This window comes from Falco peregrinus, chromosome 8 (assembly GCF_023634155.1).
Source record: "Falco peregrinus isolate bFalPer1 chromosome 8, bFalPer1.pri, whole genome shotgun sequence".
In the NCBI taxonomy this organism is placed as follows: Eukaryota; Metazoa; Chordata; class Aves; order Falconiformes; family Falconidae; genus Falco; species Falco peregrinus.
Window position 1 is genome coordinate 54546214 of NC_073728.1, and position 25503 is coordinate 54571716.

The 25503-nt window shown below is 44.9% G+C and overlaps 4 protein-coding genes across 10 annotated transcripts in view; all 4 read left to right on the top strand.

Moving 5' to 3' along the window:
* Positions 1 to 4141, top strand: part of ERGIC1 (endoplasmic reticulum-golgi intermediate compartment 1) — a 59901-nt gene extending 55760 nt beyond the window's left edge. The window contains exon 10 of the mRNA XM_055813120.1: positions 315 to 4141. Within this exon, the coding sequence (XP_055669095.1) occupies positions 315 to 422 (108 nt within the window). The 3' untranslated portion in view covers positions 423 to 4141. The remainder of the gene's footprint in view (positions 1 to 314) is intronic.
* A 1054-nt stretch (positions 4142 to 5195) lies between these two features.
* RPL26L1 (ribosomal protein L26 like 1) lies at positions 5196 to 9420 on the top strand. Its single transcript, XM_055813119.1, has 4 exons — positions 5196 to 5342; positions 6340 to 6512; positions 7242 to 7382; positions 9249 to 9420. Exons 2-4 carry the CDS (start codon positions 6345 to 6347, stop codon positions 9375 to 9377), a joined length of 438 nt encoding a protein of 145 aa, XP_055669094.1. The 5' UTR covers positions 5196 to 5342; positions 6340 to 6344; the 3' UTR covers positions 9378 to 9420.
* A 1044-nt stretch (positions 9421 to 10464) lies between these two features.
* ATP6V0E1 (ATPase H+ transporting V0 subunit e1) lies at positions 10465 to 21663 on the top strand. The gene is made up of 4 exons (XM_055813121.1): positions 10465 to 10645; positions 12863 to 12910; positions 18144 to 18271; positions 21148 to 21663. Exons 1-3 carry the CDS (start codon positions 10542 to 10544, stop codon positions 18235 to 18237), a joined length of 246 nt encoding a protein of 81 aa, XP_055669096.1. The 5' UTR covers positions 10465 to 10541; the 3' UTR covers positions 18238 to 18271; positions 21148 to 21663.
* A 2759-nt stretch (positions 21664 to 24422) lies between these two features.
* CREBRF (CREB3 regulatory factor) overlaps positions 24423 to 25503 on the top strand; it is a 28950-nt gene continuing 27869 nt past the window's right edge. For 6 of the 7 annotated variants that reach the window (XM_055811550.1, XM_055811552.1, XM_055811553.1 and 3 more), the window contains exon 1: positions 24423 to 24543. The gene's annotated coding sequence lies outside the window, so the exon portion shown is untranslated. The remainder of the gene's footprint in view (positions 24544 to 25503) is intronic. The other variant, XM_055811556.1, reaches the window with a different exon arrangement.

The window sequence follows — 25503 nt, forward strand, 5'->3', positions numbered from 1 at the left end:
AGAACTTCTAGAAAACTTTGTTACGTGGAGTTTACCCCAGAAAGGAACGGCATTCATGCTGTAGGCTCGTAGAGCTGGGATTTATGATTAGCTCAGGCTATGATGAGTTCAGGATAGCACTAAGTTATTCCACTGTAAGGAATGGTTTTCCTGAATTACTGTCATGTAATTACGTCCCCAGTACTGTTACCCAGTTCTTACAATGCTTCCAAAAAATACCCTAGCAGTAGGCAATAACATCTTTCCTCTCGGTTTCAAGCTGTGTAAAGTTTTCCCTCATCACTGACACTGTTTCCTCTCTCTGTATGTTTCAGATATGTGCCATCATTGGAGGAACATTTACTGTAGCTGGGATCCTCGACTCCTGCATTTTCACAGCATCAGAGGCCTGGAAGAAGATCCAGCTGGGGAAAATGCAGTAGGGGTGAAACTCTACCCTAGTCTCCAAGGACAGGAGCAAAGATTGAGAAATCTACCACTACCTGTTTTTGTCTTTATTTTCTATTTGATTGAATCAGTAAGTTTTTCTCTAATCAGGCTGTTCAGTGAAGAAGTCTTCAACAAATCAAGGAAATCTCCATGCATCTCAGAGCTCTGAGAGTGAAAAATCAATGGAATCAGGGTGTGGATTTCGATTCTCTCCCCCCAGACAGAGAGGTTGAAATGCCATATATGAAGTATACTGCCAGATCAAAGTAAGGATGAGAGTGTTCTCTGGGAGGTTCCTGTGGCAGTGTACGAGCTAGGTAGTAGATTGCAAAGAGCTGAGCTGTCTTGTGGCACTTTTTGGAATTCTGTTGGATTTGCATGGTTAGACAATCGACTTTTGTATAAGGTAAAACTATACATTAGGAAGAAATTCCACCTGTGGTGCCAAAAAGAGATGTATCTGTTGGTGAGAAATGGGAAGTGTTAGTCCCCGTAGCAAACTTTAGAGACAGAGGGCAGAAATAACATCAAGAAATGTTTTGTGCTTTTATTGAAAGCTCTTTTGTTCAGGTATGACCTTCCTAATGAAATGAGCAAATGAGAAGAGGAAGCCTTCCCCCAGCTACCTTTTCCTGGGTAATCTGTGATCCAGGCAGTGGAGGGCCTTTTTTTTACTTTGGATGTAAAAGTGGTTTCATTTCTTCCCAGAAACTGAATATCCAGTCTTGTGTTTACAGGTGGCATGAAGTAAAAACCAAACTGAGCAACACAGTTTTATGTGGCCTTTGCTTTGAAAGGGAATAGTTGTCTTTACAGCATTAGCTTTTATTCTTTCTTATGTTTTTTAAACACAAAGACCACCCAACAGTCTGGATTCTGCACTTCTGCTTTATTATTATTATTGTTATTTTGAAAAGGGGTTGTATATTCTGTGTGTTCAGGAAAATGGTGCAGTCTTCTGGGTGGATGAGCACAGCTTACTGTCTTGCTTTGTGTGTGTATATTGAATACACCTGTCAAACACGGGATGTCTGTCTTTTCAGGGTTTAAGGTGCCTCCCTTTTCCTTTAAAATTGTCAGGCATCTTTTCTGAGCCCCAGACTGACACGTTCACCCACAGGTACACCAGTAGCAGGCCAGACATTCCCAGAGGCTGGCCCCTGCTAGTAGTTGTTTTGTTTTATTCCTTAAAATGGTACCTGAGCTTCCATGCCCATTCATTCAAGCCTTGTCTTCTGGGGCCTCCAATAAACGGAGGCATGAGGGGAAAACTACTGCCAGGTGGCTTGCATGTAATGGTAGACATGAGTTCACTAAAATTAGACCAATACCCACCAGCACATTTTCCGTAGCCTCCTAAATGTTCCTTGAGTAGTAACAGTCTCTGCATGCTTTGTAAATGTCTGAGCTGAGGATACACAGATTTTAAGCGTTCCAGGATGGATGAAAGTCCTAAAATAAAAATCTTTAACTCAATCAATGCTGTAAATTCTGACAGGTGCAGGATTTCTCTTGGATAATATCTACTGCCCACTGCCCTTTCCTGGAGGCAAAAGTATCCAAACGTTAATACTGTAATAATACGAATCTTTGAATATTCAGTGTTAATTCTAGAGTCAGATGCATTTCAAAAGTAAGTATTCCTAATACATGTCTGTTGAAATTGTCTCTTTACTTTGGAAGTAGGGAAGGTAGCCAGTTTTATCCGCACACCAAAAAGAAGCAGCCAGCCACCCTTCCCCTGCCATCCTCTGCCCTGTAGTGACTTCGGACAAAGTACAGCATTGGAATTTTTCCCTCTTCATATTATGGACTGATTGCTATTACTTTAGGTGTAAACTGGATTGTGTAACTTCCTGTATCTGTTAATGTATGGATAGATTTTATACATATTTTTTTTTCCATTTACAAAAATCAACTTGAAAAATGAGATGCTTGTCTTCATTTCGGTGTGTGCGTCCGTGTGTCCCCACAAGCGGTACCCACTGGATGGCAGCGGCGGCTGCCCGGTAGGAGCCAGGATTTTCCATTGCAGTTGCTTCTCTTGCTGGCTGGAGGATTTCCTCTAATCTAATCCACTATGACCAGCTGAAGCTTACAGCAAACATGTCCTAGTTTTTCCTCTTGAGTTTGTTGAGTCTTTGCTCACAGCTTGTGAAACCCAGTGGATTACAGGGATGTAATTTTTAGTATCTTAGCAGTGCATCCCTCTCCTGAGCTGTGCAAGAGAAGATCTTTGTAGTGCAGTGGACTGTACTGTTAGTTTTCCTAAATTTCTTCCCTGGTACAGTTTCTTCAACACAAACAAGCAAAGCTGGCTGCAGATTCCTTGTGTCCCCTGACGTGTTATTTCTGCCCTTCTCCCTATCCTCTGTCTGAATGAAACACTGCCTTCAGGGCAGTCCAGGCCAGTTCTCTAAACCAGACCAGTGAAATTGTTTGGCTTTTTTTGGAAATAACAAATGCATACTTCAGTGTGCCTGCTCTCTCTGCCAAAATGCCGACTGCAGTAACCTAATAAATCACATTTTTTTTGCTAGATGTGGAAACCAAATTGTACTCAAGTTCTGGCAAAACTCTGCTGAGGAAACAGTCCGCACCTTATCTCTCTAAACCAAGCCTAAGCCTTTGAGTACTGCCAAGCCAAGGCTACCTTCTGGGTCTGCCGTGAGCTGTGGTGAGCTTGTCCTTCAGACATGGTGGCTTGGGTCGTGTAATGATGCTGCATCATGTGTTTACAGAAGAATCTGCTCTTCATCTCTCCAAATGTGAAAGTGAGGTAGTTACTGTGATAGCAGTCCTGCCCCATGCATATGTGTCTCATTAGATTTCACTTTTATTTTCTAACATTTTGTCTAGAGACAAAATGAGCTTAGTTATGCTTTTAAACGTCATTGCAAACAAAAATAATTTCAAGCCGTAGCAGAAGGAAAGCTATTGATTGTAGGTGTTCATCCACATTCCTGACTTTGCTCTTTCAAGTCAGCAGTTTGACAGAAGTATTTGTGGTTTTCCAAGAAAGACATCCCTGTAGGAAGTAAAAAATTTAGAACTTGTATATATTCCAGTTTAAGTAAGTCCCTCTAAAGCTACACGCCATCATACAGTGAGAATTTGTGGCATAGTCTGCTTTGCAATGGTGGAGTTAACATTTTTAGCTCTAGAGAAAGCTGTGCTTAGGTGTATTCTGAGCAGTATGTGGACTGCTGAAGATTATTTTTTTAAGGAAAAAAAATGGAAATGGGGTAAGAAAAAATCGGAAGGTAGGCATTTGTGAATGTTTTTATCGGATTTATCAAATACTTGCATTCAACTACTGCTCTGTAAAAAGTGAAATCTGCAGTGTAGATGGTAATGTCTGTAGTTAATTTCTGAATATTTCTCATTTAAAGTTGTTTTTTACGTGTGATAGACAAACTGTTTGGGCTGAAAATGATTGTGATGAGTATCTGCTTTAGAATAGCCGTTTGAGGTATGTCAATGAGGTATTTCACAATAGTCCTTGGAAGAAGGGAGAGAGGACCAGGGGAGGGAGAACGCAGTCCTGTAGTATGTTACGGCGATGTTTAAAGCACAAGTCTTTAGCATTTTTACCGTGGAGATTATGAAAGAGTTCTGGCATTTCTCTTTTAATTTGCAACCTTATGTTAATAAAATATTAGCCTTTTTAGTTCTATAATTAAAAATAAAATTCTCATGTGTTTTGATTGGCTTCTTGTTGCACTACTACTATTGCAAAATCAATCTAAAAGGGCTTTTTCCTTTTGTTTTTAATTATTATTTCAGTGAACTAAGCGTTATCACACAATGAAATCACTGTAAGCCAGGTCACTGTGTAGAAAGTTAACACGAGGCTCTTTTGTAATCGGCACTGAGTCATGTCTGGACATTCAGTGCTGGGTTTTCAACAGCACCAAGTGTCCCAACCTCCCTTTTTTTAATGAGAGGTGAGTGGACCGTGCCTAGAACTTGCTGGGTCCAGCTTTAGTCACTGTGCTGCTTGGTATAGAAAATAACCTGGGTTTTGTTCCCTGCCCCCCACCCCTTTAATTTCCTGGTGGCCTTGTTTCACTGATGATTTAGAAATAAGTGTCTGAGGCAATTAGAAAAGATTAATAGTAAAGGGTTACAACACAGTGAACGTGGGCACTGTGTGCATCTGCAATTTATTAAGAAACCAATTCCTTTTAAGTTCCGCTATCGCTTGCTAGCGTTGGTGTCTGCTGCACAGCATCTGCGTGCAGGGAGAGATGCCGCCTGCTTCCAGCACCCTCGGTGCAGGCTGGTGCTTGGGCTGCCCGGTGGGATGGAGCCGAAGGGCCCTCGTGGTGCGTAATGGGGAGCAGCGGCACCAGGTAGGGCAGCGGGTCATCCCCTGGTAGGGCGGTAGGTCACCCTCAGCCTGCCACAGCTCCCGCAGTCTGGAAACTTCTCCCGCCTCTGTATAAACCACAGTGCCATCAGGTGTCTGTACTGCTGCTCACCCGACGGACGGGTTGGTTTCTACCAATAACGCGTTCTGCCGCCGGGAATTTTCCTTGGGAATAAATTCCTGTGTGTCTTGGAAAAGCGTAACGGCACCAGCGCTGCCTGAAGCGCGAGCAGCTGCCGCGGGTGCGCTGGGTTGTGGGGGGAGGCGCCGGGCCGCGGGCGCGGGGCCGGGCCGGAGCTGCCGCCCCTGGCTCGGCGCCGAGCGGGGACGGGGCTGCTGGGCACGGCCCCGGGCTGGGCGCACGGCCCCGGGCAGGGCGGCACAGCGCCCACCACCCTGCACCTGTGCCCGCCGCCCGCCAGGGGGCGCGGGTGGCCCCAGCGCCGCGCGCAGGGTCTCGCGAGTTCCCGGCGGCCGCTCGCGGAAGCGGAAGCGGATGGTGTTTCTCTTTCCGGGCGAGCGTGGCGGCGGCAGCAGCGGGGTAAGGGCGGCGCGGTCCGGCCTGTCGCATCCGCCGCCATCCTGCGCGGTGCGGCTCCCTACTGGCCGCGGAGCTCCCGCGGCGTACCCGGCGGGGCCTGCGGGGGGGCGGGAGTGCGGCGGGGAGGGGCCCGGCCGCCGCTCGGAGCTGGGGGGCGGTGCGGCCTGGGCCCTGCTCGGTGCCCGGGGAGGTGAGCGGCCCTGGCCCGGGCGCTGCGGCCGCGGCACTGCGTTCGCGTCCCGGGCAGAGGCTGTACAGGAGCCCGGCATTGCAGCGTGGCTGCGGGGATGTCCGGCGGGGCAGGCCTGCGGGTGCGCCGCGGGAGCTTGGGCCCCGGGCACACCTCATGCTCCTCGGTTTGTTCTTTGACACTGGGTTACTGGGTTCCTGCGGCTCGGGCAGCGGGCGGGCTGCCATGCACAGCACGGCCTGCGCAGGAGGGACAGGTGCAGAGCGCTTTAAAGTTGCGGAGTTGAGTAAAAGCAGCCTTTAATGGACGTGCCTTTGTCAGGATGAGTTGTGTCATAACACACAATCCTATAGTGCAGTTGTTACGATTTAGGGAAGGCCAAAAATATCTTAGATTTACAGGTCTGTTATATGCACCAGTCTGGTGGTGTGCTTTATTGGAGATACCTGATCAGGATGAGTTCCCTCTCTCTGTGTGTCCAGAATATACATTTATAAATGAAGGTGGTGCGTACTACAGTGCAAAATTAAGACTAGCCAGCCAGGTGTCCTGGGAACAGCAAGCTTTGTATTAGAAAGGTCTGATGTGCATGTGTAGCACATCTGTCAATCACAGGGTCATTGTCAATCAGGGAGGAGGCTTAAATCTTATTTAAAAGTACAGTTTGCAAGGATATATTAACTGGGGGTAGGATTAAAAGTAGTTGCAATAGCTGTTTTATGTCTTAGCGTACTTCCTGTGGGTAGATTATAAAGAATAGCATGTATAAGTTAAAAGTGTCTCAAACTTTTGTTTTTCTTTATGCAGCCAAAATGAAGTTCAATCCATTTGTGACCTCAGACCGCAGCAAAAACCGCAAACGACACTTCAATGCACCTTCTCACATTCGAAGAAAAATAATGTCCTCCCCACTTTCCAAGGAGTTGCGGCAGAAATACAATGTCCGCTCTATGCCCATTCGAAAGGATGATGAAGTCCAGGTAGCTGCGCTGTCTGTCTCTTAAGTGGTACTGTCACACGTGAACTTCTGTCTGTGTTTTAGTTTTCACGTATAGCCTGTGCAAAAGGGAAAGGCTAGACAAACTCAGATTGATGCTGGAGCTTTGCCGTGAGTCTTGCAGAAATAATACAGGTTAAGGTAGTCATAGACTTGGCCTATTGTGGAGTGTTTCTTGAGATCACATCAGTGACAAGGAACACAAGTGTGCTGGCAGCTTTACTGCGCTTTGGTTACATGCGTTATCATGCTGGCTTAAAGGCTTTCAGAAGTAAAATACAAACGAGAATTGTTTTTTTTATAGACTATTTGCTGCCTGTGATATTTGAAAGATCAGTTTAGAAATTAATCCAATTTAAGTGGCTTTTTTATAAAAACACAGTGATAGGTGAACAGCTAAGATGAAAACCTGTTGAATTTGACTGTTAGCCCTCTGGTTGAAAAGATAAAGTTCCTTTATTAGAGTTTACCACAGGGAAAATGAGGGAGAGCTATGGTTCTGACCCATTGTATTTTCTGGTTTAGTGATTGCTGAACTTGTCCAGTAATTGATGTCTTTGTGGCACCTTTATACAAAAGCAGAATTGGGAGTTCAACCTGTGCAGTTCTGGGTTTCTGTTGTGATAATTAGATAGTGTTTCTTAAGGTCAGGTAATTGTTTAAGGGGTGGTTTTGAAGTATGAGACAACATGCTGCTTATGTTTGTGTTTAGGTTGTCCGGGGACACTACAAAGGACAGCAGATTGGCAAGGTGGTCCAGGTGTACAGAAAAAAATATGTCATCTACATTGAACGTGTTCAGCGTGAGAAGGCTAATGGCACAACTGTCCACGTGGGGATCCATCCCAGCAAGGTACAGTGCAAGAAGTGAGGTCTGAAATGCACGAGCAGACCTTGTTGGCAGACGAAGACACTGCTGCTGGCATGAGTAGAACCTCATTATGGCACATGGAATAATAGATTGAGATACTATGGTATTGGTGGGGTAATAAACAAGGAAATGTTAGTGTACTGATGGTAGAGAAGTGAATTGAAACCAAGAACTCCTTGATGTTTCTAGGTCTGATTTGGTGGAGAAGCTGCTAGAGATATTAGAGTCTTGCTTAAATACTTCTTTTAAGAGCCTGACGTTCGTAAAGCACAAACCAGATCATTTAAAACAGCCCTTCACCTTTGCTATGGTGGCATTTGCACTGGTGAAGGAGATCTTAGAAATGTTGAGGGAGATGCTCAGAATCACGATTTGTTCTTGTGGGCTACAAGTTCTTCTAAATCTGGCTTTAGCCTGCAGTTTTACAGTGTTTAGAGTTCATGAAAACCAGGCAAAGCCTGTTTAGATCATAATAGGGAAACATTTCAAACTAAACAGAACAACTAGCCAAAACCTGGTTCGCAGCAGATAAAATTAGTCTGCTTCAGCCTTGCCATGTGGGCACACATACTGAAGTGTTTGTGGAAGAAATCCAGTTGTAGCAGGTTTTCTGCTCTAAATGGTTGGCATGTTCAGCAGAGGGAGAGCAGAATTACTCCAAAACAACATAATGGCTTGTGTGCAGTAATAACATTTGATGGACAAGGTGACATTGTGATGGAGGCAGGGTACGTACTGCTTGTGTGGTGAATTGCAGTGAAAGAAGCTGAATTTTGTGCTGGTCCTTTATTTCTGTGACAGTTTTCTCTAATTGGGAAACGGAACTTGATAAAGCCTTGCATAAAGATTCTGGCTATTAGTGGAAAAGGAACAGAGGAATGTTTTGTTAGTTGCAAACTTGCAGTGGGGTGGAGGCAGAGGTAAAGAGGTAGGAATTAATTACAGTTAGAGACCTAAATGCACAATGGAACTGAAGAGTGTGCAGCCCTGGTGCAGCCTATGTGGTTTTTCTGGGATTTGATTGTCAGTTGTATTTTTAAAGTACTCCTTTCAGTAATACCAACACATGTATAACTTTGCCAGTTTTAGGGGGCACAAACAGCACTGAAGGCTGCGAGGAGCTGAAAATTAGAGCTTTAGTTTGCTGCTGCTTTGTTAGAAGTATCATTAAGGCTAGGGTGGCTGATGGCCTGAGCAATCTACCTTTTATGTGTCCCTGTTGGTAATACTTGATAATTGCCTGGCCTCTTTGCAGCTGTTCAACAGCAGATGTGTTCTTTAAAATGTCTTCCTGTGAGTCACTATGGTGTGTAAACTTCTGCTGTTGCCTGTAGTTCAGCCAGAGGTACAGCAATGACACAATAATGGCAGCAGCACAGTTTTCTGGTGTTGCAAAATGTAGGTAATATTGTTTCAAACATGGAGAAATTAAAATAGTGATCCGTTAGGTGCCTTTGTGGTGGTGGGATCAGCTGTTTGCTATACATATACATCAGATGGATGTAGTGTCCATTATGTTTGAGTAGCATAGTGGAAATAGGATTTACTTTGAAGTAATTGTTATGCAGTAAATAGAAATTTGGTTGCTTTTCAGTTTGTGCAGGTGTTCTTGGCTGTGCATAAAAGCAACTGTCCATATACTATGATCCCTAAGTGCACCTGGGAAAATTGTGAAATAGAGAGGGAATTCAGTACCTTGGTTCTACTCAAACCAAATGAGATAGTCTGTGGAAATAATACTTGTGTGCCACAGCTGGTCTTCTTGGGCTGTGCTATGTTACCACAGTTCTGTCAGGCTGCTGTACTTCCAACACTGAAGAGAGACTAAATTTGTTGTCCTTTCTCTAGGTGGTGATCACTAGGCTAAAACTGGACAAAGACCGCAAAAAGATCTTGGAGCGTAAAGCAAAATCTCGCCAGGTTGGCAAGGAGAAGGGCAAATACAAGGAAGAAACAATCGAAAAGATGCAAGAATAGATGGGTTCCTATTTGACACCATTAAAGAACTGCTAAAATTAAACCTATTGTGTCTACTCATTTAGAAGGTCTTTATACGTTGTGTCTGGTTAGCATTTAAATACTCCTCATGTTTTGATGTTGGCTGTGTAAAAAATACTTCCTGTAAATTAGAAAGGTTTTTATACTTATTTTTACTTTTAAGAAAATGGAAGGCTTTTTCCCCATAAAGGAATATTTCAACCAGTGTTAGAATAGTGCAGTCCTGAAAACGTGTGTCTAATGACCATTATACTTCTGTCTCTTCCACTGGTCCTTAACTTGGATGTGTTCATGGTTTTAAATGAACATGTTAGTTGTGTGCACTGTGTGTGTATTTTCTATCCAACATTTGAAATAAGTTATTTCTGGCCATGAATCTCTTTCTGTCATCCTCTGAAATTACACTTCCTCAACTGCCTTATGAATTGGAGGGGAAAGGATGATATTTTAGAGCATCAGACGCATTGTGGCCACACACAGCTGTGATGTCTCGGGGTCTTACACGAGCGCTGCACCTTGAGGACGGGCGTTACCTCTGCGGTGCTCCCGGGGCAGAGCCAAGGCCGCCTCCGTGCTGTTGCTGACGCTGGTTTTGGGTCAACTGCGGGGGGTTGGTGCTTCACACCCCCGTGACGGAGAGCGGATCGCGAGCGCCTGCGGCGTGTGGCGAGCCCTGCAGCGAGGTGAGTTCGCTGGCTCGGCGGCCGGCCCTCATCGCCGATCGAGAGGGAAGGGCCCACACCCGGCTCCCGCCGCACCGCGCTGGGAGCTGGGCCCTGGCATGGGGGAACCGAGGCACGCCACGTTCCCGCCCCCCAGAGCCGTCCGTGGGCGCCGGTCTGCCTCAGGAGGCGGCTCTGCGCGCCGGTGTCGGCGCAGAGGCTTCGTCCCTCACCGGGAGGCCCGGCACTGCGAAGGCCCTCGGGGTGCGCTGCCGCGACCCTCCTCCCGCTCCTCAGGCGGCAGCGCGGGGGCGGGGCCAAGCGGCGCTCGCGCCCGCCGGGCTCCGGCGACGTGTCGGGCGCTGATTGGCGGACGGGGCGGGGCGGGGCGCTGCGGCCGGCCGTGAGGGAAGGGAGGGGAGGCGCCGCGCCGGGTCTGACCGAGCAGCTTCCCTCCGCCGCCGCCCCCGCCAGCCCGGCCATGGCGTACGGTGGCCTGACGGTGCCCATCATCGTCATGAGCGTTTTCTGGGGGGTGGTCGGCGGCGTCCTGCCGTGGCTCGTGCCCAAGGGGCCTAACCGCGGGTGAGTGACCAGGGGGGCGGCGGGAGGCCCCTTCCCTTCCCCCTCAGGCGCGGGGCGGTGGGGGGGGAGCGTGTGAGGCGGCCTCCCGCGGAGGCGGGCCCGGTACCCCGCGGCCCGGCCCGGCGGAGGCGCGCAGTGCCCTTGCGGGCCTGCCGGGCAGCTGCGGCCTGGCGACGCCGGCTCCCTCGAGTTCCCTTTCCCCCCACCGCCGAGGCCCTGCAGCGCCGTGTGTGCCCCGCGCTCGCCGCCCCGCCGGGCCCGGAGCCGCCGCCTTGCCGCAGTCGGCCTGCGGGCTCGGAGCTGCCGTGTTGGCGCAGCGTGGAGGGCGGGTGGGCCCGGGGCCCAGGCGCCGGTGCCAGCCGGGACCCAGCCAGCGGCGGGGGGCCGGAGCCAGCGGCTGCGGGGCTCCCTGAGCGTGGGGCCGGGGCCCGGAGCGGGTCCCCGCGCCTCAGTGACCCGCAACCGTTCGGAGCGTGCCCCTCGGGCCTGTGCGCGCCCGCATACACGGCGCCCTGTGGCAAGGGCGTCAGTTGTTCGGTTAGGTGCTGTTTGAGCAATAACTTCCTCCTTTTCTCACTCCATCTCTCCTACCTCATTCCACCATCCTCGAGTTTCGCACTGGATGAGGCTGAAAAAGCTGCTGTAGTAGATCTCGGTTCCCTGCTTAAATGTGTGCTAGTGGCCTTGTTGGCTGCGGTGGCCTGAGGACAAAAGCGGCGCACCTAGGCAGAAGCGTAATTACTGCAGTGGTAGTGATTGTAGCTGCTGAGATTAAAAACTAGACAAGTTTTTGTCTTTCTCTTTTCCCTAGGAGATAATGACTTCTTAATCTCTCTGACATCCCCTCTACTCCACAGGTACCAACTGTCTTTTCTCTTAGTTGTTTACCTGAACGCGGAGGAATTTTCCTCAAGTTCTCTTTAGCTCTGATATTTGCTGCCTTAGCTTCATACCTGAATTGTGTTTTGTGTCTGAAAATGTGCCTGCCCTCAGAAACACCTTGGAAATATGTCTTCCAGGCATGTCCTTAAAGTATGTGGGTCACGCACAGATGTTTTGTCGTTATTCCAAAATGTGATTGTTTAATGACTATAAATAGAGAGCACACTGCTGTGTTCTGATTCTATAGCATGACTGTAGTAACACTGTGTAGTCTGTTAATTTATCTTATTAAAAAAATAAAAAAAAAAACTCCACCCAAAGCCTGTTTCTGAATAGCATTGTTCTTTTTCCAACAAAATAAGTCAATGCAAACTTTAACTGATCTAAGAATTCACTTTGCATAGGTTAAAACTCCTAAACAATGACTCTGGGGCTCCCTGGAAAGGAAGGGTTCCTGAAGCTTAATCCAGGCTGTGTTAGCTTTGTAGCATTAGTTTGAAAGTAGACAGAAGGTGGGTGTGTATTGATAGATGAAAAATATTGAATGTTACCCATGTCACAAAAAGGTTGGAAGTTACTGACCTAGCGTGAGTTCTGTTACTTGGATGGGGAGGGAATACATGGAGGGAAATCCCTTTTTATAATTTAAAAATAAAAAAACCTCTCTGCTCTGCTCCTGAGTTCCATGAGCTGCATATCATTTGCTGTTAGAAAATCTCATTTCAAAATCGTGTGTGTGTATAGCTGCAGTTTTACCATTTTCAATTTCAAAAGCTGCTTGGTTCTTGCTTCTTTTCAGTGTAACTACAGTTTCTGACAATTTTCTTTCAGCAAGAAAGGAAAATCTTATACTACAGATAATTTCATGTGGCTTCAGGATTTTATTTTGTGTTCGTTTTGCAAAACCTTCACGATATAAAATTAAAGAGTTATTTTTATAGTGAAATTTTCTGTAAGCAGAATTTTGCAAATGGAAAAAATGTTTTTTGTTTACCGTTAGTATTAAAACATCCAGCTTCAGTAATTCAGTAAATTGCTGGTAGAAGAGACTGAAATGGAGCAAGGACATTCCATAAGTGTGCTCCTCTTTGGACAGATTTTTGTTAAATACAGCTGTATGCTTCTGCTTGCCAGAGCTGTGTCAGTCCTCTGCAGAGTCTTAGCTGTGCCTCTGCAACTTACTCAGCTGGAGTAAGTTAGAACACTCATGTTGAGTCACCTTCCATATGATCAAAGTTGAACTCGTACTTGTTTGCTGGGGTTTTTTTCCGACCTATCTTGTGGTCAGTCATAACATGACAACTAATCAGCTCTTTCTCTCCTTTCTTTTTGCAGTGTTATCAACACAATGCTGGTGACCTGTGCTGTTTGCTGCTACCTGTTGTAAGTATAAATAATGTCTTGCCTCTTAAGATACAGTTCTGACACAATCAAAAGTTCCTTTTTTATATCCTCAAAATACTCAGGAAGAAGCTTTTCAAATGTGTCACAGATTTAGGCAGATGGCATTCTCTGACAGCTCTTAGAATTCTTAGTTCTAAAGACCTTTAACGTGCAGAAGAAAACATTTTGCTATTGCAAGTTACTGAATTAAAGCAAACCTGAATTCCTTTTGTCCTCTGACACGTAACAGTTGAATTGTGCTCTGCATTGACTTGACATTACTCCTTTCCAGTTCACTGGTTTATTCACTCACAAGTGTAATGGCAGTTTGTCAATTCTAGAATTTTCCTGATTACAGTAGAGCAATGACTTTTTGCCTTTTTCATTCTTTATGCTTTACATTTATTTCTAAGGTGATAGTAATTTAAACTTACTGATGAATTTGCTTTACTTAGTTTGGTTGAATGTATTGTCGAAATCTGGTAGAGCAGTGGGTGAAAAAACCTATACGTGCGGGTTTTCCTATATACGACAATTTTTGTGACAGACTTATGCTTTGATATATTAAGACTGTTTCTGTTTAAATGTATATTTTGAGGCTGCCTCTTTTTCTGTAAGAGAATTAGTAGAAATAACAAAATTACTTGTTGAGGAACTCTTCATATCATGCTTGCTTGTTGGCAAGAGGTAAGCCAGCTGTAGCTGGAGTCTGGTAATGGAAAGTGTGCGTATTGTTCTCTCAGCTGTAGGGACTGATCTTGTCAATGCAGAAATAACACATTCTTTCAAAGTTATGGAGAGTAAATTGGTAAAAGTCTGGTTAGATCTTTAGTTTTAACTTGTAATAAAATCATTATTCAGGGTTCCATTTGAAGCTGAGTAGTATTTGTACTTTCCTGAAGTATTTAGGCATTATTTATGCTACTCTGAGGAGTTTAACATGAATATTTAGAGAAATGCATTTCTAATCTCAAAACCCAAAAAGAACTGGCAGCCAAAAAACATGTTATCAGTATCGGCATGTTCCAGGAGAGGCCTATTTAGTTCCACGTTGCGTTGGCCTCTGGCACAGACTTGTGCAGGTTTGATTTAGTTTAATGTGATATTCAGGTTTTATACAGGTGAGGCCTTGGGGTTTTTTGGTTTGGTTGGTCGTGGGTTTTTTTATTCAGAGTATTTGACATGTGAAGTCTTAAGTAATCATTCTGCTGGATAATTGTAAAAGAACAGCACATGGTTCTGTGTTTTGTATCTGTGATAGTTTTTTTAAAATTCACGTTTTGCTGAGCAGATGTAGAGACTTGAAAAGCTTTGTAGTGCCAGCGACTTGAATTTGGGATTGAAATTTTGGAATCTCAGTGCTATGAAGGCCCCCTCGCCTGCACGTAAAGTACGTAGCAGCCCAATCTTGTGGTAGGTCCCAAATGCTTCGCTAAGAAAAGGCAACTCTGTGCTCATTTTTATTAGGTTACTGCGTTTAGGTTACAATAAGTTGGGATGGTTTGAGTTTTGTTTAAAGTTTTCACTTAAGTTCTTTCTACTCTGTATTTTAATAGAAATGATGTCCTACTCTTCTAAAATCCTTGAAGCTTAGGGTTTGTTTTCTTTATTGTTTGAAGAAGTGCAGTTTCCTTAAAGTCAAGGCCATGTGGCATCTTCAGACACCTCTAGATTAGGATGCGGAATGTATTTGTTATAGAATTTCTTAACTTTGACTGAATGCTGTGGAATCTTCGAATGTGCAGTAGTATTTGACTTGTAAGCTTAGTGATTTATTTTTTTTTTTGGTACCAAAACACACCTATTATAAATCTAGTATCATTAACATGACTTATAATCAGTTCTTGCATGTCCAGTGAGGAGATTCTTTTGTAATCTTGTGGGCTCTAACTTGTTTTCTGTATTCCATTTGGCTTTCTCCAATTACCCCTTGAAAAAAGAGAAGCAGCAAAACCTTGCTATATTTTAAACCATTAGTACTTAAACCCAGCCACACAAATTACGTACATAGCGTGTGCTTTCCAGAGTACAACAGAAACCAGATTTTTCTTCTCGTGTTCCAAGACAGAACTTGTCTCATCACACGCTCTTCCCACTGCCCACACCCCCCCAACCCCCTTCATGAATTCTGTATGAGGTCATAGTACAGCCCTGGTTGGAAAAGATCATCTGGTTCAACCTTTCTTTCCTCTTTTTTTATTCAAATGTATGTAAATCTGTTCTTTTCATATCCTCTTCCTCTTTTGGGGGAGGCGTTGAAAAAATTTTGAACCTTAATTTTAGTGACTAGAGACTTAATTTTTCATGCCAGTCTTGAAGGAAACCCAGAAGAATGGTTTCTGAGGATTCTTTGTTGGATATGTTAGGGTTAAAATAACTTGTGTTGCCCCAGGTATGGTCTTCTACCATACAGTACTTAGTAGGGGGCTGGTGCTGTTACCTACTTATTTTAGAGCTGTTTAGAACTCTGCTAGACCTACTTCCCTACACTTTTGAGTTACCTTTGCAGTTGAAAATCAGGGGAAAAAACAATTTTCTGCCTTCATTGAACACCACTTGATCGACAAATTGATTTGCATCAAACTGAATTTGTGCTAACTAAATTTGAAGTCAAATACATTTCAACTTAAAGCTGTTTCTGTGTTTAGATGTAACAGTGATAATTTTGAATAACCATATTGATCACGTGGTGTTGATTTGGTTGTTCTGTGGAAAAGTTTTGCATTGGTAAGTGCATAATTTGTGTGTAGGTATTGTACCCAGCAGTCTTTTGAAGGAGAATGCACGAGCCTTAGGAACCTGATAAAATACAAGGCAAAGTATAAGGAGTTACTGCTGCAGAAATTATAGGTTACACTATGTTTGTAAGGTACTGTCGAAGTCTAAACCTATTGTGCTGTTTAGAAAGCAGTTCCTGAAACAGTATTCCACTAACAGAGGATGGGGTGCTTGAAAAAGAGATTTATTTGCTACTGATTCTAAAAGGATTAAAATATGGTTGCCCAAATTGACATTTAAACAGAGATAGCAGGACCTTAATTTGTAATATGCAGCATAGACAGATGGCAGTTATGGCAGGAAGACCTTTTAAAAAAATCTTTCTGGTAGAACATAAGGGACTTTAATTTCCTTGTCTGAGCTGGGTAATTAACACTAACTGTTGTAAATGGTATCTGGTAGAATTTAAGGACCTGTGGGTGGCTCGAATGCCATACCTGATTTTAGCAACTCTGAAACATTACATGTTGGATACAGAGGCTTGCTTTGTTTTATTTCAAATGCTGCGTTTTGTTTTGCGTTGTCATGATAGATTATTGTATAAAGCAGCATTGCTTAAGCAAAATGTGGGAAAAGCTTTTTCATGACTTACCTTGAATGCAAGGGAGTCGTAGAGTTCAGTGCCTAACTACTGCTTTAAATTATTCGGCCCTAGCAGGGCAGGGAGGAGGAATATACTATTGACCTGTAATGCCACTGTGGCTCAGAGCTTGGGTATCCAGCATGGTCCCAACAAATAGCTTTTGAAAACTGCACAGTGCTTGCCTAAAGCATGGTTGTGCAGCTGGGACACATCAATATTTTGAATGTGCTTCCAGCTCATTTAATTCACAGCCATGCTGGGTCTGAACTTAGGAAGCATAGAGAGGTGAGATATTTGTGCATACAGTTCCTTCCTTCTGTACAGTGAGAAAAAGAATAATGTGCTTTAACAGGCTTTTAGTGTTCCTACCCTCCTCCCACTTCTGTTAGTTCAGGATGCTAAAGGCAGATGGTACAGTGCTCTGGCACCCCTTCTATCTGTCTTTTGTATCTGAAAATTAACCCTTGCAAAATAAATTCCAAGATACTTTTAAAGAGCTAATTTGCTTTTCCCTTAAGTAAATTTGACATAGTGATTAATGTGGTTTCAAAATATCTTGTCATTGCTTTGGACAGCAAAGTAGAAACACCTCAACCTAAAGGTTATTGGCTCTTCTTGGTGGTGTCTTGCTGATGTTTTAATTGCTTTTGTAGAGCCTGCTACATATTTCAAGGCTTACATGATGGATACACTGCTGCAGGCTCAGCACATCATTTAAAGTCCTACTTTGTGCAAAACTGAAAGCAGCACTGAAAATAAATACGTGTAAATTTTAAGAGGGTTGATGTGTTTTCTTGAAGTCTGGTCCACATCTTTTGCCCCTGGCTGTTCTACCATTTTACAGCCGACCTGCACATGGTTTGCTGGTCAAAGCATCAAGGTTTGTGTGGAATTTTCCATGACTGCCTAAGCACTCTGATACATTTGTGGCAGCTCCCATTACAAAGCTGCTCTGCTTTTTCTCCTCCTTACAAAGCATTCTAGAAATAGCAGACAGATGAGCCAGTGTGTTCACTAAATGTGTTTATATAGTTAGTATTTAACATAGATTTAAATCCATGGAAGCATCCATTGCTTCTTCTGAATCTTGTAATATTGTCAAAGCAAATGTATCATTTAACAGTGGAATATTTATTTCTGTTTAGTTTTCCTGGGTATTTTCCACAAACTACATTCCTCTTGTTCTCAGTTCTGGCTATGGCTTTTGCAGTGTTAAGTTTGTCAAGTGCTCTCCTGTCAAGGCTGCTGCTGCTGATAATCTGGGGCTTGTTGTTATATTGGTTTTGTTGTGGGGTTTTAAAATTTTTCTCTGTGTGTTCCTGTAGCATTGTACCCTTTTGTTTCAGATTCCTGTTTTTTGACCTCTGTGCCGGGTTTAAATTTGCTTTTGTTCAATCTCTGATGAAAAATATACCATGTCTGCAAGGGTAGGTTGTCATACACTGAAAATAAGAGCAAAATGAGAGAGCATGTATCTCAGAGGGTTTTGCTTAAAGGATGCTTCAGAGGCAGGTCTCTCCCTCTTACGTTTCTATCTTCTGAGCCCACAAATACCCAAGTTTCATACATCTCTAAACACTTTCCTGTCAAAGGAAGAGTATGAGAGAAATGCTGTCTGGTGGGTTTGTGTTGCTTCAAATTGAACAGGACAATTTATTGTTTCAGTTGCAGAATTGATTTGGTACCAGATCTTCATTGCTGCCATCTGGTCTTTGTGTACGAGCTTGAGTAGAATTTTGGTTTGGTAGTAGATCTTCCTGAAAATAGTCGTCTTCTCTGATAGTACTTGTGCTTTGGACAAGCCTTGCCATTATCGTAAGCTTTGTAATTTGGCTGATGTTCTCTCTTTTGGGTTGGGGGGTTGTCTTGCAGTTGGCTGATTGCAATTCTGGCTCAACTCAACCCCCTCTTTGGGCCGCAGTTAAGCAATGAAACAATCTGGTACCTTAAATCTCACTGGCCTTAAGGATGTATGTCCTCTGCTGCAATTTATCGACTAGGTGAGTATGATCAGATTTATTAATATATTTGGTATGTTAAAGCATCAGGAGAAATTGAACAGTAGTGTAAGCATTGTGTTCAGAATTGCTAGCTGTTTTGCAGGAGAAGTCTATTTTTCTATAGGCTGTAACAAAGCGTAGTTTGGATGTTAATCTTGACTGGATACTGTGACAAGCTTGGATGGAATTCTTGTACAGTTATTTTTCTCTGCTATCATGTCATGTGGTGCTGTGTTCAGTAAGCAGGGGCTTGTAAGAAGGACAGTACATTTCTTCTTCCTACAGAAAAAAAAAATAGGCTGGGGTGTCTCTTAATAGCTAGCATAAGTGGATTTCTTAATCTTTAACAACTGTTAGACCTCTCTTCAAGCCTACTACCACTTCATCCAAGACCTGTCCTGATTTCCAAAGCAATGTACAGTTGCCCTTATTCATCTGGGAAGTCAGTGAGAACTGCAATGAGAATGATCCCTTATCTCCTATCAACGTATAGCACTAACACTGAGCTTAGATGAGCGTTTGGGTTTTTTTTTAATGATAGCCTGTGTGCGGCTATAATCATAGAGCTGGTGGTTGCTATCTGGGCAGTGCTATTGGAATGCTGTTGTTGCAGTTCTTGGGCATACTTTCTGATGTGACCAGCAAAAATACAAAGTCTTGTACTGAAAGTTACCAGGATGACTTCGGGTTTCTCTAGAATGGCAGCATTTAGAGTGGAAGGTTCAAATGAAGGATAGCTGTGAAAAGAAGTACCCATGGTTTTAGTTGTTATGCTGGTAACTGAATAATATTAGAGACAGAAGTTTTTTACTTTTTTGGTTGTGGGTTTTTTTGTCCTTTTAGCTTTAACTGCCTACCCCCTTGCTGTTATTACTTTAACTTCTGTTTACAGAAGTCCAATAGCAGCGGACAGATGACAGTTGATGTTACAGCTCAGTTAAACGCTGTCTGTAAAGCATCCTGAACATTTACCCTAAAGCAAAGCTCCACTGCTTCAAAGTAGGCTTCTCTGAACTGTGCTATTGTCAGACTGTGGCATGTGTGTGTGTCTGTATCTTCTTTTTTAAGCAGCAAGCAGAAGCTAAAGGTAGAGTTGGCCCTGCTTCAAGTAGAGGCCTGTGATTAGCCAAGTCAGTCAAGCTGAATTTCCTAAGAGCGTTTTTACTGCTCATGTGTTAACACATAATTAGTTAGCTAAAACAGAGACCAGTGTATTCTGGTAATGGGCGTACAGATCCCTGAATCCCATAGGATAATTCAGTTGCCTGAGATCTGAAACAGAGATGTATTTATCTGGACAAGTGGATGCCTTGGATATAAAAATTGGGCTTCCTTCTGGCTGATGAATGGTCTGTGTGTTGTAACCAGAGATACAACTCCTGGAACCTAGGTGCCTGCTAGAAGAGTCAGGGCTTTTCCCCCTCCCTTCCAATATAGGATTTCCCGGAGAAGTAGAAGTAAATTTCCACCAAGGAAGAGGGAGAACTCTAATGCATTCTGGGCTGGCCAGAAAGTTTATGTGAGGAACTGTCATTTTAAAAGTTATTAATGGGAGATTTTGAGACCTATATAGTGCATGCTCTTGTGTTATATGAAGCAGTTTATTTTAACCTTTGATATGTCTGATTTCATTGGCTTAATTTTGGAATGAAATTAAGGTTCTTCTCTTTGTGAAAAAGAATGGTTCAAGAAAGTAAAAGCATATAATAATCCTCAAATATCATAGTTAAATATGATGTTATTTCCTGCTAGAAATGGGCTATCACAGGGCATACTATTCTCCATGATCTTGTTTGAATTACTCTTGAAGTGTTGAGTGAGTGGAGTAGCAAGGAGGTGGCTACCATGATCCGGCTGTTACAGCGTCCTGTCTCTTGCTGTTGTGTGCCTCTGCACTTGGAGCCTCTTGTTGAGTTTCTCATTAGACAGGAGCTGTGGCTTAGATTCCATCTGAAAGAGTTGGGATCTATCTCTCTGACACTGCACAGTTTCCCGTGAAGATAGCTACCATTTCTTGTTTGACCAATTGTTTTTGGGTTTTAAGATGTGCTTTTCCAGCACTCGGGGTGCACGTACTATACTCCTTTCTGCATCCCATTTCTCTTTCATTTGAGGTTTGGATGGATTACTAAAGACGATGCAGAGTTAAAGAGAATGAAATACTAACTCCCAGAGTGGAGAGATCTTATTTAAAAATGAGGATAGTCTAAGCAAAGCAAACCCATTTTATTTGACCAACAGAGCAGGCTAAAAGCGGAACACAGAAGGCTACTGCATTCTAATGAGGAGCTTCTACAGATGCCGGCTTGGTTGATCTATGCCAAATTATGGAGGTTCAGTCTTTTCGGTCAGCATCCCTCCAATTCAGGTGATCATGACGTATCAGATGACTTGTCCAGATAATCAAGTTAATGGCTTGTATGGCAGTATGTAAGAAAATGCAGACTTCTGTAGCTGTGGTGAATATGGGCTGTAGCCTTTTCTAAGTAATGTGTTCTAACGCCATCTTTTATCCTTGACTTTGTCAATTTGCAGTCGGTGTTCTCAGAACAGAAACTTTCTTCATGCAAGTGCAAGAAGGGCTATCATCCAGATGACTGGATGCTGTCACAGCATTGAAAACTTTCTAGTAAAATAACTGTTCTACCAGCTTATGATGTAACTAAAGCTACTTGCAGTAACTTCAGAAATGAAACTGCTAAGAAAGAAGGAAGTAGAGAGAACTCCTTTGAAGCTCCATATAGATGAATTCTCTACAGTTCTTGCCCATTTCTCGGTGCATTTGTGGAATGGAAATAGTTGCGGTTAACAACCAGGTCTTCAATAGTGAATTGCATCCATGGAAAGGAATAATTAAGTTGCCTTTTGCTTTACAGGTAAAGAAGAGATTTCCTCCAGATGAAAAACTCCACTGACCCAAAGATGCCCTTAACGTAGTTGGTTGGATACCAAGCCTGCATTAATGCCTTAACCTTTCTATTGTGCTTCAAATGGCTTGTTCAAAGCCCTATATTTTTTCCTACTATACCTTTAACAGTGTGCCTAATGCAATTTATACTCCTTTTTGGTACTGTAAATCTTAGTTAAATTCAGAAGTGATGAAAATTTCTAAAGTTTTTATGGGTCACAGAGTCTGCTTTCCTAATCATTTTACTCACCCTGTAGAAACACTGTATATGTCTTACAGGTCTTAGGTTGTCTGTTGCTGTGTACCCCTGTTGGTTGACTACACTTGAAAAAAATGTGTGCAATGAAACTGTATGAGAAGAGGAGAAACAATGGTGCCACATGTTGATGGCATTTATTTTTTAAAATTAGTTGTATTCTTGGGAAATTCGGTCATAATATTTCTCATATGTGGAAATAAAACTAATCCTCTGCTTTATACCAAATATTCTTGTGCCATGTTTAACTGTTACGGTGTGCTTTTCTGTTGTTTTAATCAGACAATAGTAAGCCACAGTTAAGCTGAGGAAACTTAGATGATGTAGATAAACTGTAATAAAGTTGTATAGCATGGCGAGATGAGCACGCTTGCTGCCTGTATCAAGACTTCTTGAGTAGTTCTAAAAAAGGGCTGAGTTTGCAGTCTGAAATTGCTGAAAGGTCTGCAGGAAGAAGTGAATGCTTAGCTTGAGAGCCTCTTCTCCATAAACTTCCCGTCATCTGATATTAGGGGGATTCAGTAGCAGAGATAACATGACTAGTTTGAATGAAGCATAAATAGTAATTTTGATAGGAGATTGACTTACTCCCTGGCCTCTTTGGAGGATACGTATAGTAGCAAGCATTTGAATCAAACAAAAACATAACAGTTGTTTCATGCTGACTTGACGCTTGCACGTGGACTTGCAGACCTGATAAAGCGCGTGGCAATATAGGCCAGAGGTGAAAGATTGCTGAGGCTCCTTGATGTCAACTGAGTCCGTGGAGTTGGATATTAATCTAGTAAGTCATTTGCTAAGGACTAGCTTCAAAGGACATAAATACTGCTGCATGCACAGACGTCTTCATGTATGCTTTCTGATCTCCTTACATCATGTCCAGATGAATTGCAATTATTACTTGCTGTGTTTTGTTATGCACAAGCACATAACAGCGTAGTTTGGGTTGGTTTTTTTCCTTTTTGGGTAGCATGATTAACTTGTTCAATGGGATCGTACCCTTTACTGTACAGGAAATGTCAAGATCCTGACAAAATGCTGTAACTTGCAATGATCGAAAACTGGAGACAGCATGAACTGCAAAAGAAGTAAGAATGCGTCCATGATTACAGATAAGCATAGTGACTGCTGGGACTGGGATAGTGGAAATTTTTTTCAAGTTACCTACTACGGAAAGCTGTACTTTTAACGTGCAAGAAGTTGTACGCCATGACACTGTATAGTGTGTCACAAAATTCTGAAGAAAATTTGAAACCAAGTGATCTTGCAAAAGCTTAGGCAGTTGTTTGGTTGTCTTTTTCTGAAGTGTGTGGAGGATAATACATGTTAACATCATATGAGGAGGGGATGTGAAATGCTTCAAGACATTGTTGACAATTTTGAATATGTAACAGTTTTAAAAATACATTGATCTGCCTGTCATACTTACCCTGAAGTGAGAAATCAAAAAAGAAAATATCCAATGACAAAGAGTGGTATTAGTATATTGGTATTATCATTTTCTTTAACAAGCTTTCTATTTTAGGTTCTAAGCTATCACTTCAAAGGAGAACTAGAACAGTTTACACAGTGTGTTTCACTGTTGGTGAATTTAATATAAAGAGCTATTCAAAGCTTGGACAAACGAGCCCCGGTTCAATTTTTATTTAGGTGCTTTTCAGATAAAGAAACTTCCCTTTATCTGAGTGGTTAATATTTTCTCTGAAACTGAGACCAGGTGGTAGCATGATTGAAGAAGTTGAAAATGTTTTGTTTCTGTTCTGCTGAATGTTGTGTGACCTACTGTCTACATCGTGATTATGGAATGGTCTGCTCCATGTGTGCCAGGGATTAATACTGCTTCAGATAATTTTTTTTTTTTTTTTTTTTTTTTTTGCATGACTACAGGAAATTGGAGCAGACAGATTCAGCCACTGGTGTTTAACAAACAATGCAGGTATCAAAGCCGTCAACAGTTTCCTCTTGGGTTTTTTTGACAACAGAAGAGAATGCTAAATGTTAAAGTATACATGAAGGAAGCTGGCTGGTGCCTGAAATAGATAGAAAGCCTGACTGCAGAGAAACTCTCTGATCTCCTTGTGTGCATTGGTATTATTGGGGGAAGGTAAAAAAATGAGGAAGATTAAGGAAACGGACTTCATAGTCAGGTCTTGAAGACTGGGAGTTATAAACACTGGTGGCAGGTACAGCAAGTGTTTAGGTCAGGGTCATTTCCAATGCTTTTAACTTCTTTTGTTCATGTTGTTTAGGAAATTCAAGTATCTGCATCTGTGCCCCTCACAGGAAATTGTTCTGAAGTTTATGGAAGTTTGCTTTTCCTCTACTGGAAATCACAGAAGCATTTTACTCACGCAAAGGGCTTTAATTTAGTTGTCAGAGGTGGGTGGCTGGTCCCTCCTTTCGAGAATCACATGTTACAAAGCTTCTAGCGGGAAAAATGTTGTTTTTTCTTTGTATTGTAAGGGACTATGCATTTTAGGTACAGGGGAAAGAACTTTTGTTCTTTCACCACACAGGGGTGAAATGCAGTAAGTCATCTGAACAATAGAAGAAATATTCTTTACAAATAGTAAGATAATACAACTAGGGAAATTACTACTAGGAAGACCCAGCTGTTCTTAAGTGATGGAGGCCTAACACCCGTCCTTGTGAGAGGTGGCTCTGTGCACGGCTGGGGAAAGCACGAAAACCACGAGGCTGGCGGTAGCAGACGAACGGAGGAGCAGGGCCGGGCACAGTGTAAGGAGCGTCGTCATCCCCCCCCCCCCCCCCCCCCCCCCCCCCCCAACAGCAGCGCCAACCAGCTGGGTGCGGCCCCCAGCACGCACTGTCCGCGGGCACTCGCCACCCTGCCTTAAATACCCCCCCGCGCGCCTCGCCGCCGTCACGTGATGAGGGAGGCCCCGGCGGGGCGGCGGCCGCCGATTGGCTGGCGCGGCCTTCCCCCCCCGCCCCCGCCCGCCCTCCCTCCCCACGTGAGGGGGGCGAGTCACGCGATTTCCGGGAACCCGTCAGGAAGGGACATAAACAAAACAAACCCCGAAGCCGCATGGAGGGTCCGGGCCGGAGCGCGCGGGGCGGCGCCCCCTGCTGAGCCCCGGCCGCCCGGTGAGTGCGGCCCGCGAGGGGCGGCCTTGGCCAGCGGCTGCGCCCTGGAGAGGCGGGAGGGCGACGCGGGGTGCTGCGGGGCGCCCTGGGGGACGGGGCGTGGGGGGGTGCTGCGGGGGGCCACGGGGGACGGGGCTGCCGGCCCGCTACCCCCCGCTGGAGGGGCGGTGGCGAGCGGCGGGCGTCCCGGCGGGGAGGAGGCGGCGTTGGGGTGTGCGCGCCGGGCAGGGGGCTGCGGGGCGCGGGAAGGGGTGTGTCTGCCCGGCTGCCGGGCGCCGAGAAGGGGACGGGGATGGTGCACAGCGGACGGGAGCGGAGCGGCGGGAGCCCACCGCCCCCTCGGCTCCCCTCGCTGCGCGGGGGGGTGTGGCCGCCGGTGCTGCGGAGAGCAGCTGTGCGCGGGGGGTGTCCGGCTCCCGGAGCTGAGGTTTCGGGCCCGGTGGCCGGAGGGGGTGGGCAGCGCCGATGTGGCTTGAGGGCGCGGTGAGAGGGGCTGCGGAGGGACGTGCAGGGGACGGAGCGCGGGTTTCGCAGCGAGTTGTCGGTGTCCCCTCCAGCCGCCGTCCGTCAGGGGCGGCCCGCGCCTTTACGGGGAAGCGGAGCTGGCAGCGAGCGGCGGGGAAGCGGAGGCGCCGTCCTGCCGGGGAGAGGGGCCGTGCCGGCTGTGCGGGGCGGAGGAGCTGCCGCGCCGGGGGTGGGGAGGGCTCGGCGGTCCCTGCGCTCTGGTGCTTTTCAGGCTCGGAGTCGCCTCCTCCGCTTTCGACCTGTTTGAATGCTTGGGACGGCCGGGGGGTGACCGTGGGGTTTCTCTGGCTGGGGCGTGCTGGTTGCTCGGCGGGGCAGCTGCGGTCCGTAGGGATAGCTGCGGGGCCCGAGGAGGTGGAGAGGGGTCCCGGCCCGGCGGAGGGGGCTCCGCGAGTGGCGGGGCAGGGCGGCGGGAGGGACTCCGCTCCGACACGG

Excerpts from the sequence above, each read along its gene's own strand:
- RPL26L1 (XM_055813119.1), top strand. The coding sequence starts at position 6,345 with ATGAAGTTCAATCCATTTGTGACCTCAGACCGCAGCAAAAACCGCAAA. Across the intron at positions 6,513-7,241 it reads GAAAGGATGATGAAGTCCAG|GTTGTCCGGGGACACTACAA; the intron begins GTAGCTGCGCTG and ends GTTTGTGTTTAG. Across the intron at positions 7,383-9,248 it reads TGGGGATCCATCCCAGCAAG|GTGGTGATCACTAGGCTAAA; the intron begins GTACAGTGCAAG and ends TCCTTTCTCTAG.
- ATP6V0E1 (XM_055813121.1), top strand. The coding sequence starts at position 10,542 with ATGGCGTACGGTGGCCTGACGGTGCCCATCATCGTCATGAGCGTTTTC. Across the intron at positions 10,646-12,862 it reads CCCAAGGGGCCTAACCGCGG|TGTTATCAACACAATGCTGG; the intron begins GTGAGTGACCAG and ends TTCTTTTTGCAG. Across the intron at positions 12,911-18,143 it reads GCTGTTTGCTGCTACCTGTT|TTGGCTGATTGCAATTCTGG; the intron begins GTAAGTATAAAT and ends GTTGTCTTGCAG.